Source organism: Molothrus ater, chromosome 12 (assembly GCF_012460135.2).
Source record: "Molothrus ater isolate BHLD 08-10-18 breed brown headed cowbird chromosome 12, BPBGC_Mater_1.1, whole genome shotgun sequence".
NCBI classification, from domain to species: domain Eukaryota; kingdom Metazoa; phylum Chordata; class Aves; order Passeriformes; family Icteridae; genus Molothrus; species Molothrus ater.
In genome coordinates, this window is record NC_050489.2 from 11,711,788 (window position 1) to 11,724,891 (window position 13,104).

The window sequence follows — 13,104 nt, forward strand, 5'->3', positions numbered from 1 at the left end:
AGGAAAGGGACCAGTTCTTGCATCCACTGAGGGCGGATAGCATCTGCAATGAGAGAAATTCTTCTCAGATACAGAAAAAAATCATTTCAAGACATTACCAGAGAAGTGCTGGAATGGATCCACTAGGGAAGTCATGAGCTTTTAAAAAGAGTTTATAAAATCATCTGCCGAGAGTGATGGAGGTGGAATTGATCTTTCTCCTCTGGAGTTCCCCCCAGAGTTACTTTCTGTGACAATTGTGCTGATCCAGTTCGTTCTCAGCTCTCAGCTTTTTCAGAAGACAATGCTGGTTTCAAGGACTGGCAACCACAGCGAAAGCCTGGAAACCAGCCAAGGGAAATCCTACACTCATCAAGCTTCCATTATAGGCAGGCTTCAGTTAGCCCAAATATATCATTATGACTACTCCTTAAGCACCTGCAGTTGCAAAACACAAATAATTATTCTATAATAATGAAGTTTTATGAATGCTGATGGTATCTTTGTGGAAGCAGAGACGTCAAAGTGGGAACGGAACCATGAGATGTTTATAATTAGTTTCATTAGAGCAACATGAACAGTCTGGCAACATAAAGACAACTGTTGTGCCAGGAAGTACCAATATATTCATGGGAAGGACAAATTGGAAAAGCACCACAGCAAAATGAAGTGTTTGAACCAATGTCACACAAGAAGCCAGTGGGCTGAGCCCAGTGTGCACTGCACAGACAGACTGACGGCTCAGCCCCACCACTGGACCGGATTCCTGTGAGAACCAAGAAAAGCCTGCTTCCTAAATGTGGTCAGCGTGGAACTTCCTCTGGGGTGAAACCGGCAGCAGCCAGGCAGGCGGGCAGAAGGTGCCGGAGGACGCTGTGGTACCGCACGGCCGGCCCTGCACGGCTGCTCCTGGCGCATCCCTCAGGGCACACCCGCGGGAAGGGACCCCACGGGCATCCGGCACGCCGCGAAAGGCTGCAGCGGATCTGCGGACCTCACGTGCTCCAGAACCGGAATGACTGTACCAGCCTCAGCAGCGGTGAAAATGCACCTAGAATTGCACCTAAAATTGCCCTAGAAAAATTGCCCTCTGCCGTGCGCCACGACCGCGCCGGCCCCTCTCCTCACCTCTCCCAGCTAACGGCCCGCGTTACTCCCAATGCTTACGAACATCGCCCTGCGATCGCACCCGGCCAACGTGGCTCAGCTGCGGAGCCTGCAGCGCGCACGGCGCGGGGCAGGGCACGGCACGGCAGGGCAGGGCTGCGGGGACACGACCCCGGCGCGGGGCCGGGCACGGGCAGGCACGGCCGGGGCTGCGGGGACACGGAACCCGGCGCGGGGCCGGGCACGGGCAGGGCACGGCCGGGGCTGCGGGGACACGGAACCCGGCGCGGGGCCGGGCACGGGTAGCGCTGCGGGCACATGGAACTCGGCGCTGCCACCGCCCGCCCTCGGCCGCGGCGCAGCGGCGGCCGCCCGCCCTCACCTGCCCGAGGCGGGGCTCCCGCGGTGGGCAGGGCCGGCCGGAGCCGCTGGCCCCGGGCTCCGCCGCCGGCTCATGCGCAGCCGCCGGGGGTGGCGGTGGCGATGGCGCCGCGGGTGTTGCCGCTGCCCAGGCAGCAGTCCTTCAACCCGCCCATCGTCCTCAACCCCTTCGTGCACCCGGGCTCCCTCAGCACCGGCGACAAGCTGCGGGTAAGGCTGGGGGGCGGGCGGGAGAGGCCGCCGGGGCCGGGCCGCGCTGCCCGGGCTGGGATGCGCACGGCAGCGCGGCGGGCACGGCGCCCCGGGGCACGGCTCAGCCCGGGCGCGGCTCCGAACCAGCGCTCCGTGCCGCGCCCGGGCCTCCGCGGGGCTGTCAGCGCTGAGGGCTGGGGGCACCGGCCGCTTTCGAGCCCCCTTGCCAGGGCAGAGCGCGGTGTGAGCGATCGAGGTTTGAAAGTGCCGCCGGCAGCCGGGGCTGCGGGGCCCGGCCTGCCCTGCATCGCCTGTGCCCAGCGCCGCCCGTGTCCCGCGCCCGCAGCGGAGCGGAGCAGCCCCGGCTCTGGTCACATCCACAGCTCCCGGCTTGGCCGGGAACAGGCTGCTAGTGACAGCATTTCCTTCCCTGTACGGCACAGTTTGCTTCCTGCTCTAACCTAGAGAGCGGATACACGGGGAAGTTATGTAAACGGTCAAAGATGCAATGGGTAATCAGCATAAAAAAGTCACTGTTTTTGAAATTAAGTTCTTCAACCTTTCAGAGTCCTCAAGCTGCATGCTTGCTCAGTGCATACACAGGGGCTTCACACTGCATGCACACTGACTTCAAACTTAAAACTTTAAAGACAAGATTCAAAACAAGCTTTTGGAGATATTTGTGCAATCATTGCTGATAACACATCATGCCTAGAGAAAACAGCGGTCCTGTTTCGATAATAAGCATTACCCATCAGTCAGTCATGTCAGATGCCTCAGCTTTAGAGTTGAGATGTCAATTCCTCTCTGATATGAAAAGCTAAAACAGAAGATAACTTTTTTAGTCATGCTGTTTCAGATGCTTAACTGGCCTTAAGCTGATTTTAAGCCTGGGATGGGGTGGGGAGAGTGAATCTCTTGGTTCCATATTGCAGGATGTACAAGAGGAAATGGTACCCCATATTCCACTGGGTCACTGACTGGTGTCACTGGGGGAATTGGATCAGGCCTCTGAGCTGAGTCCTGTCCTAGTATGACTTGTGTACAAGCACACACTAGACTTAGAGGATTCTCATACAACTAAAAAAGCTTTGATTCTTAAAAACATTCTTTAAAAATTAGCTTATGAACCTAACATGAATATACAATTGAGGACAATGAGGACATCAGTGCGTAGGTGAAATTACAGCATTTTCTGCTGATGTTTATAAATATATGAAACTGACATACAGCTAAATATTTTATGTTTCATATAGATCTTTGTCAAGTTATAAACAATGTTTGCCCTGAAGATAGCTGAGTAGAGGAAATGTGAGAAAGCTGGAAAACAATTTCAAGTCCTTTTATCCCCTTGTTTTACTAGAAGCCTGGAACACATTTCAAGTGCATCTGGATCAGTAGCTTTAGGCATGAACCCTGAAGAAGCCAGTTTCTTAATGAGGTTCCAGAAATGAACAGCTTTCTGTGCTGCCTGTCCTTTTTGGAGGGTGCACACACTACTTTCAAAAGCTTGCATTTTTAAGTTACTCCATACAGCACCTGGAAGGAAAAGCAATCATCTGGGTTAGGGCCTGGTGCTAGTGAGCTGAGGAGCAAAACAGCCACAGAATTGTAAAGCAGAAAAACACATAAGAGAACTTTTTGTATTGTGGTTTGCTCCCTTCTGTTCTTTTCCCCTTTGGTCATAAGGACTGGAATACTTCCTGCTGATTGCTTTGTGCTGTGAACCTCTGCTCCTCTCTTGCTCAGCACTGCCAGTCAGACCTGCTGGGAATCAAGGCCTTACCAGACAGTGTTACTATAAACTTCAGAAAAGGGAAGTCTCCCTTCCTGTTCACATCAAGTGTAGTGTTTCTCCATTCTTGCATGTTAAAGATAGTCTTGTTATGTCTCCCCATTCTGTACTATTCCTTTAACATACACTAAACAGACATACAATTTGAAAACCCTCTTTCTTTGGGAATCCACAGCAGGATTTCCATGTGCTGGTGACCTTGCAAGTAAAGGCTGCTGTGTGCCTGATGAATGGAACTTGAAATGAGACAGGGTAGCTGTTTGCATTTCATTCAGCTTCAAATATAAAAACAGCCAGACTGAAAAGTGAGTGAGAAGATTTTACAATTTCTTGCCAGTCCTTTTTAATAGTTTACAAGCCACCCTTTATTTGTCATTCTTTAGAATGTGCAAAGCAAGGATCAGTTGGGCTGTGCTAAACATTTTCATGTGCCAAACGATTTTAAGCAGTTGTCAAATACTTCTGGTTTCCATCCTCTGACTGAAGTTGGCTGCAATTCCTTGTTGAGATTTTTACTGGGTTTTAGTTCTTTTGCTCCTGATTGCTCCCTTGCTGTCCTAACTTCTGAACTGCGAATCTAAAGCAGAAATTCTAGTTAAGTCATTACTGGATTCCAGTTTATTCAGAAGTGATGCTCAGTGGACTTTGCAGTGGTGAACATGCTAAAAGCAGTATTTTTGGAAGCAAGCAGCTGGGCTGCCTGGCAGAGCTGTGACATCCTCTGGATGCTCATGGAGCACTGTCTTGTCCTGTGTGTACTGCTGGGGGACAGTCCATCTGATCACAGCTTCAGATGTCAGAGTATTGCAGTGGGAGCTGGGCTTCACTCTGCTCCCCAGCCTGCTCTGCTGCTGCTTCTGAGATAACTTGACAGCAGCTACAGTTGAACAAAATTGTATATGGAATTGTGTGGCTTTCTGATACACCTGCTTTTCCACTTTTAAGGTTCCTGCTATCAGTGGAGGTATAATCCCATGTATTGATCAAAGATCAATCAGCTATGGGAGCGGGACCTGGACTGCCAGCACTGCTGCAGTGACAGGATGTGCAGTTATTGCAGACACAGTAAACAGAAAGTACATGGGTGATTCAGTATGTGGGAAAAGGTTCTTTGGATGACTCAGAATAATTCTATCTTGGTGATTACTGCACAGAAGCTGGAGTGGCTTTGATCCTACTGAGTAGTAACTACACTTTGCATTTTTCTTTGTATGTTTTTATCCTATGCTTTCCCTTTTCTAGTCTAGCTTGACCTTCCTTTTTTCTGTCCTTTTCTTACCATGCTCTGCAGCTGATGGAGCAGAAACCAACTCTGCCTCATTACACAGTGACCTAGAAAGCCAATAGCTTGCATCAGCAAATCAGTACCACCTGTGCATCTGCCTAAAATAGATTAATGAATTTATTAAAGTTTTGAAGAAAAGATTGTTTTGCTTTTGCTATTGCATCCTTTATCTTTCATTTTAGGTCAGTACATATATTTTTTTTTTTCATTAAGAAAAACATTAAGTCAAACCACACTGACTTATGCTCATGCTGCCCATTTTGGATAACTGAATGCAGCTGAGATGTTGAACTGGACTATAGATCATAGTAAAAGAGGATGCATATAGAGAAAAAAACTCCAAATCTAATTTTGGGAGACAAGCAAGGAGTCCTTTTTGGTTTATCTTCCTAGCTGACTTTTTCAGATTTGCCACAACTGGCACCAGAGTGAGTGAGAGCAATAGGGTCAAACCCGTCATGGTCATTTTTGTGATCCAGAGCAGTCCTTTGCCCATAAAGTTATGGTTAAAATCCCATAGCTACTTACACAGAAATGTTAAATAAAAGAAAGAAGTAATCAGACCTAAATGTTCAGATCTCTCCTGGAAACACACTGTGTGGCAGTGCTTGCAGAACATAAACATCAACACAGTGTACCTGCTTATCGTGCTCATCTTAATTTACTCTGTGTATCCACTGTCATGTTTGGACTGTTGCCACTGTGCCTGTGGTAACACAGAAGCGAGTCCTGAAGGCCCCAAATTCATCTTAATCCTCATCAGTATCAGAGGGTTTAGAGCCAGATGGCACAGCCTCTCCTGAAGAGTGACAAGGGGAGGGTAAGAGGACATTACATGAAGATGGAAGGGATTTGGTGGGAGGGAAAGGACTGTGTTGGTGGAAGGAAAATTAGAAACAACTGACTATCAAAAAATTGGATAAAGTATACACTAAGGTGCTTATTTTCAAATATACCACAGTTGTTCCTTTTTAAAGAAAAGAGGTAAATTAAAATCCACTGTGATGTTAATAATCACAGCTCTAGGAGGTTGCAAACTGTTTTGTAAAGCTGTCTTACAAAAAGCCTTGCTTTTTCTGTACAGTAAGAGGCCATTGTTAGAGCTGACTAGAAAGGTTGATTTTGAGAGAGGAACACTGTTGTTCCATTGTAGATTTTCTTAAAAACCAGTAAAGCATAAAACGTAGTAAGCTCACAAGAATAAGTTAAACTCTCTTAACTCTCCTTCAGTAACTTATCCCATACACTTGAACTGGTGGAGCTGTTGGTGTGTGACACACTCTCAGATAAGTTTTGGGGGACTTGAAGAAACAGCCCAAATAAATTTTTTAAATGACTATTACAGGTTTTTTGGGTGTGTTTTGTTTTTGTGCATAGGTTTGCACACAAACTGGTCCTCATCAGTGAGTGCCAGCAGAGCTGGATTAGTGCCAAAGGGAGTTGAACCCCTTACTGGTTTCCCAGGAGTGCTGGGCTCTGACCTGCTCACACAGCTCACCTGCCTCCCAGCCCCAGCCTTGCTCAGTCTGCAGAGTGTTTGTTGCACCATAAAGCCAACCTTCAGGATACAGTTTCCAACCTAATGTGCTGGGGTAAAACAATTACGAATTTCTTCCTGCCCTGCCCTGTATCAGAGCTGCCTGTGGTGCAACATGGTGCCAACACACCTGTTTCCCGGAGCTATGCATGAAAATAAGCAAGCTAAATATTCCTGTGGGAGGGCTGGGGATGATGTTTGAGGATTATTTGCAATCAGGACATCTAAAACCTGGGTTTTGTTAAAGTCCCAACTGGGGGAAATGATGTTGTGCTGTGTGTGCACAGCTCCCTGGAGCAGCAGTAAGGACCACTTGCAGCAATATTGTGACTCAACACAGGATTTGTCATTTGAAAGGGCAAGACTACAATTAGTCATTTTAAGGATCCTACTTGACTTCTAGATAGGCAGCTAGTGATAGAAAGCTCTGGAGTGGAGATATATGTCAGCTGGGCAAACTCATCTGAGCTGGTTGTGTGCTGCAGACCAGGACCAAATATAAACTGGAGCCAGCAAACTTAGTTTACCTTCTGTGTCTAGCTACATCCAAGCCAAAAACATAAATACTCAGATACTCCAGTTCTTCCTGAAATGGGAACTCAGAAGTGAAAATGAAATACCATTAATTACTTCCCATAAGAGCACTGGAATCATTAAATCTTCCCTTAAATCATAAAGCAATAATGGTAATGGTAGTACTTTAAAATCGTTGTAAAGTAACTATACAGATAGCAGAGTCCTTTCTTTGTTGATACCATTTCTTAAGATTTTTCACCTCTTCTTTTCCAGATTGCTCTCCAGGGGATTATTTTGCTTCCCCTCCGTCTCATTTCCATCACATTCCTTTTACTGCTAGCTTGGCTGTCTGCGTCAATTGCAACTTTCTGTCAGCCTGGAAGAGGATTTCTGCCACTGGAAGGATGGAGAAGGTGAAAAACTGACCAATATTTGTGAAAACTAAGCTTTTTTTTTTTTTTTCTAATAACACAAAGCCACAGTCAAAAGCTTTTTTTTCCTTTCACTCCTCCTTTTGATTAAAGAGGATTCCTCAGTTTTACCCATTTATATGAAGCAAATTTTTAATAAGTGTATTTTACAAGAATAGTGGACCTTTTTAAATAGGTATATTTTCAGTTGTCTTGAAGCTAAAAAAAAAATTATAAAAACATTTATAGACTATCTGTAAGCCAGGACTTATTTCAGTAATAATCCTTACAGGAATATTTGAGAAAATAAATTCATTTAGCAAGTATTTTGTAACATGTCATAAGCTGAGCTCCTGTGTAGCCTTTGTCATTTCTGCTATGCTATGATTCTATGACAAAATTAGCTTTGACAGCTCCTCTCAGCTGCAATGCCCTTGAAGTGGTATTTCACAGCTGCTTCTGTGGGTTCTGGGTTTCAGTCCCTCACTTCTGACCTCAAAGTACTGAAGTTCCTTTCTAGCCACAATGCACTGCAGCTGCAGGAGGAGGAGGAGACACAGGAGGTGAATTCTAGCAAGACCAGAAGTTTAGGGAGAGTCCCTTTAAAGGAATGTGTCCTCTCTCATGGGAACATGTTCCAGTAAGGAAACATTGTTATTTAATCTTAATTAAAACTGACATTAAAAAAACAGTATCAGTTGCATAAATTCTTATAGAAAGACACTAAATCTGCTAATTACCCCACTCAAAATAGTGTTATGGTACAATGCCATGAAATATGCCATGAGAAATAGTGTACCTGGGAAGAGGCTGTACCCTGCCTTATCTTCCATCAGGAAAAGTGATGTCCCCTTCCCCACTTCCCTTTAGCCCTGCATTCTGCTGGTGAGTAGCATTGCTACCCTGTGTGAGGCCCCACTGCTGGTTACAACTAGGAAATCTTTTAGGGGCTTTTCTTTTGAAGAACAAAATAAAAACTGACTGTAAGCTGAACAAGATTTTTGTGTTTCTGTTTCCAAGGAGGATGGTCCAGACCACCCTGTCCGGGCTGACTCGCACGGCGTACTTCGTGATGGGATTCCAGGTTAAAGTCAAAGGCAAGGTGGCAAGTCTACCAGAAGCACCAATCTTTGTTGCAGCTCCTCATTCAAGCTTTTTTGATGGCATTGTTTGTGCCCTGACTGGAATGCCATCAATAGTGTCTAGAGCGGAGAATTTGTCAACTCCGGTATTTGGCAGTAAGTATTTATAAAAAAACCTGAAAGTTACAAGTTAACAACTCGACATTGGGCCAAAAATTTTATCTCCTAAAGTGATTTAAGGGCAGACTTTTAAGCTCTATCTTGCAAAGATACTGACAAATTATTTTCCAGTGAAATTCCTATGACACATTATCTTTTTGAATTGGTAAAAATGCCTAGAAATTATGCTGTTTCTTTTCAGGTATGAAATATGATATCATTTTGAACTTCTTTGATACTGAAAGCATGTTTTGCAGCTGCTCAGACTGGAAACTTTCTCTTTCATTCTCACAGTAGTAGCTCAAAAAATCTGTTCCACTGCTGTCTTTTAAGAGTGTAGCCCACAAATCTGAGTGAAGGTTATTTCAAAACAGACCCAAACTACAGTAGTCTGGAAAATACCATATTGATAAGATTAAACTTGCAGGCAATGTTATGGATTTTTTAATAGGAGCAAGACCAGGAAGGAATAAAAGAGGAGTTACTCAAAAAGGAAATGCAGGGAATGGAAAAGATCAGATGAGTCATGCTTCTATTATTTTCTCCTCCTTCTGGCACAAAAAGAATCTCCATTTGCATTATTGCTAGAATCAGCTGTAGACTTTCTGCTGGCTATACAGTAACCCAAAACTAAACACAGCAGGCAATATAGCAAAGTGTTTTTGTAGAAAAGAAATGGACAGGCAATATATTGATTTTAGCTTAAAAGCACAGGATTGGGGCAGAGAAGATAATTCTTCACCAGGTTTCTCATCACAAAGGTCCACATATTCTGATGTAGACTTCTGATTAAATAAGGGGGGTTTTTTTCTGTAATATACATCAAAGCTGTGCATCCTTTGTAACAGAAAAGGGAAGGCTAAAACTACATTTTGGGTGCAGTCTGCCTAAGTTAGGCCTGAGCGTGGCCCGTGAGCAGACCCAGTCAGGTCACTCTTTGGAATTGCATGGAAATGCTTAGTGAAAAATAACAGCAATATTATTAGAATGTCTTTGGGTAAATTTTGCATGTTTATATCTACTGTAAAGCTCCTCAGCTGGCAGGCCGGGTATGTCTTCTGTGTCTTATTTCCCATTTTGCAGAAAGAGAATAACAATGCTCTTATCAATTTAGTCTGGAAGTTGTTTGTGTGGAGTCTGTCTCCTAGTATATAAATAACATGGTTTTGCTAAAAGGAAGCCTTGAACCCATGTGTTTTCTAAGCACTAGGATAAGGCATTTTTTTCAATCTGTTTCACAGCCATTTTGAGATCCCTTCAGCCTGTAGTAGTTTCTCGTCAGGACCATGACTCACGGAAGAACACGGTTGCTGAGATAACCAGGCGGGCACTGTCGAGAGGCCAGTGGCCACAGGTAATAAATACACCACTAACTTCTCTTCTGTCATGTGTTCCTGTTCCCTGTTCATTGTGCATCACAATGGCACAAGTGACCAGCTGGGTAGGATTCTTAAAGTGTACAGAAATGGAGTCAGCCCTCAGGTAGATGACTGGGTAAAGAAGGGAAAAATCTGCTGTCCGGAAGGAGTTTTGTTGTGACAAATGGATCAGTTGAATCCAACCAGTACCAATTGCTGTTGCAAATGCAGATGCTCTTGCCTTTCTCTTTTCCCTTTTCAAGTCTTAACATGCTGCCTTCAGTGTAGCAGGTGAATTGCATTGGTGTGTGTGGATCAGTATTCTGAAGTCAGACCACAGAGCTGTGCTCGCACCAGGTAGAGGATGAGCAGTTGATGAGATGGGTAACCCAGACTGTCCAAGATCAGTACAAACAGTACTTTAGCCCAAAACTTCAGTTTCTCACATAGAGTATAGACAAGGTGGAAGAATTTTCCTTCACTTTTGTTCCACTGAGTAAATTTTGATTAAAATTAAGAGGAAGTGAAGATAATAGACTTCAGTAGGAGGTATCTGTGACAGCTAGACCTGCTGTTTACTGCTCCACTTTCTGAACAGTCTCTAGAAACAGAGACCATTTAAGCAGGAAAGACCAACACTTTTTTTTTTTGGAAGACATAATAGAAAAATGTAGGAAGACCTACATTTTTTTTGTAATGGCATTATTTACACATTTCATACATTTTTACTTCATAAGTACCTTTCTAAAAGCTTTCTTAACATTTAAGGTACTTTGACTCATAAATGTATTTTTCTAATACAATTGCTCTAAATCATTTCAGAGCCTCCATTCTTTTTTGAAATTTGTCAGTTAAACATGCACATGCCAATTTTTTTTAATACTGGGCTTACAGACAACCCCGGTGCTTGTGATTTGCTAAACTGTTTTAGGTGAATGCCCTGGGAGACCTGATTTCTGCTGGAAGCAGCATGGGGAGGAAAGGGAAATGGGCTCCTGCACCAGTGCTGCACTAGATATGTATTGTGGCATAAATAGATTATGTGTCAAGTGATCTGGGAATCTCCAAGACTGAGTCAGCAGTACAACTGAAGGTGTCACTGGGTGATTCCTATCCTGAGCCCTGGCCACACTTTCTGATTACAGGATGTGTCATGGAGGACTGGCTGGAACTTGCTGTGTGCAGTTGCCTCTGTCATACCCTTGAACAGTGTGTGTCCCTTGGGTGTGACCTGCTGAGGCCTCTCTCACAGCTGGCCTTGATCTGTTCATTCAGACTGAAGTGGGAGCACACCTTGGTCCAGACCATTTTGTGCTAGGGTGTTTTTAGAATGCTGGTTATGATCCTGTAGTGTTACAAGAAAATACAAAGCTTGTGTTCCATAGGGGGCCAGATTCAGTGTGTCACTGCAGTTCCCAGTGCACTTCATTTACTGTCTCAGACACTGATCCAGAAACTTTCTGGGTGCTGGTGTGTCTGAGTCACTGGGGTTCAGAGCTGCTGTGGTGTGTAGTGCTTTCAGAGCTCTGCCTCACAGCAAATGCCTTCTCTGCCTTTTGCTCTGCTGCTCAAGCTGTGTTCTCATCACAGCTGGCATCTCACTGATAGCATCTTCACTGTAAATGCCCAAGTACCTCATGTACTTCCTTTCAGCCCAAACTCCTCTATTTATACACCCAGCAACTCAGTAAGAAACTGCTGTCAGAGGAACAATTTATTATTACCAACACTAAAATGACAAGTGAAACACTTAAAGCCTTTTGTACCATAATTTTGAACTGATAAAGGCCTTTCCCCAGAACACCTTTCTTGGAGAGCATTGGTTTCCAAGTCAAGAGGGATTGGGTTAATAATATTGTAAGCATCCTTCCTTAATACGTTTGTTTCCTTTGGAAACAGTAGTGATATTCTTGTAATACAGTACAACAGAGCTTGCATAAGGTCAGCCTGTGCCTAACAGATACTAAGGTATAATCCTTTTATGAAATATATGTGTGTGTATATATTTTTCATTCTCTTTAAATCCAAGATCCTGATTTTCCCAGAAGGCACCTGCACAAACCGATCCTGTCTGATCACATTTAAACAAGGTGAGAGATTTTATCCTGCTGTTGTTGGAAAAAAAGATGTGATACTAATTTGATAGTTGTAGCAAGGACTGAACTTGTGAAGATATATCATCCACAACAGCACTGTTGTAATCCCTTACATTATTAAAGTTTCAGAGGTACTAAACCCACTCTTTTATACTAGCCAGCTTACTTCTCTGGTTTGTGCTGTTGTGTAGGATTCAAAATGTCTGTGACATATATGAGTAGTTAGTTGGGGGATTTTTCTGGGTACAGTTTTCATCTAATATATTTACTAAGAAACTCAACTGTGATTGTTATGAGATGAATGTATGAACTTAGATGTTGTTCTTTTATCTCATCTAACAGGTGGGCTATCTTACATTCCTGTAAATTTTGCCGTGCAAGACTTAGCAGCCAAGTTACAAAATGTCTTTGCATAGCACTTAGCAAGCCTGGACAACAAATCATTTTTAACAGAGAAACATTTTTCATTGCACCACTGATCATTAGATTGTTGTGCTGCCCTTCAGTTAAGAAGGAGAGCAACATGACTTTAACTGTTTTACAGTGTCTTGGGTAGAAGTGTTAAAAACCATTACTCTGTGGCCTGATCCGAATCACTTGTGATGATCAGACCACAGAGTGATTCAGGAAATGCTTAGAAGCCTTGTGAGCATCTCATCCTTTGAAATTAATGCCCATCAGTGGGGAAATAATGCACAGGAATGCAGAAAATGAGTTTGAACAGCCCACGGATCTTAGGCAGCTTTCTCCTTGAGATGGAGCCAAACCCTTTTCTGTCCCGACATCTTGCTGGTTGTGCTGCTGATTTAAAAACAAAAAAAAAAACCAAAAACCCAAGCTACAATACACATAAACCCAAATCAAACAACAAACAAAAAACTGAAGTAGAACACTTCTCATTTTCCTTGTGTTTTAAAAAATGTCTCCTTCCAGGTACTGTTGTCTGAAATAAATCACTTAAAGCTCCCAGTTGCTGTATTAAGCTTAGTTGTAACAATTAGTTCTGATTTGTTGCTGCAGGTGCCTTTATTCCACGAGTCCTGTCCAACCTGTGTTACTCCGATACCCCAACAAGCTGGTGAGCAGAACACTCCTCTGTTACTAACTAATAGTATAGAAGGCAAAAGTCTGACTTAAGTGGTACCTACAATAAATACTTTGCATTGTCACTGAAGAATATTTTGTCCTGAGCTTTGGCATTGCTAAA

At 44.0% G+C, this 13,104-nt stretch overlaps 1 protein-coding gene across 1 annotated transcript in view; it reads left to right on the forward strand.

Annotated features, from left to right (window-relative positions):
* The first annotated feature begins 1,545 nt into the window (after positions 1–1,545).
* The window catches only part of LPCAT2 (lysophosphatidylcholine acyltransferase 2), a 29,177-nt gene continuing 17,618 nt past the window's right edge, over positions 1,546–13,104 (forward strand). The window contains 7 exon segments of the mRNA XM_036390487.2: positions 1,546–1,677; positions 7,066–7,205; positions 8,223–8,440; positions 9,685–9,797; positions 11,831–11,891; positions 12,918–12,929; positions 12,932–12,975. Coding sequence (XP_036246380.1) covers positions 1,570–1,677; positions 7,066–7,205; positions 8,223–8,440; positions 9,685–9,797; positions 11,831–11,891; positions 12,918–12,929; positions 12,932–12,975 — 696 coding nt within the window. The 5' untranslated portion in view covers positions 1,546–1,569.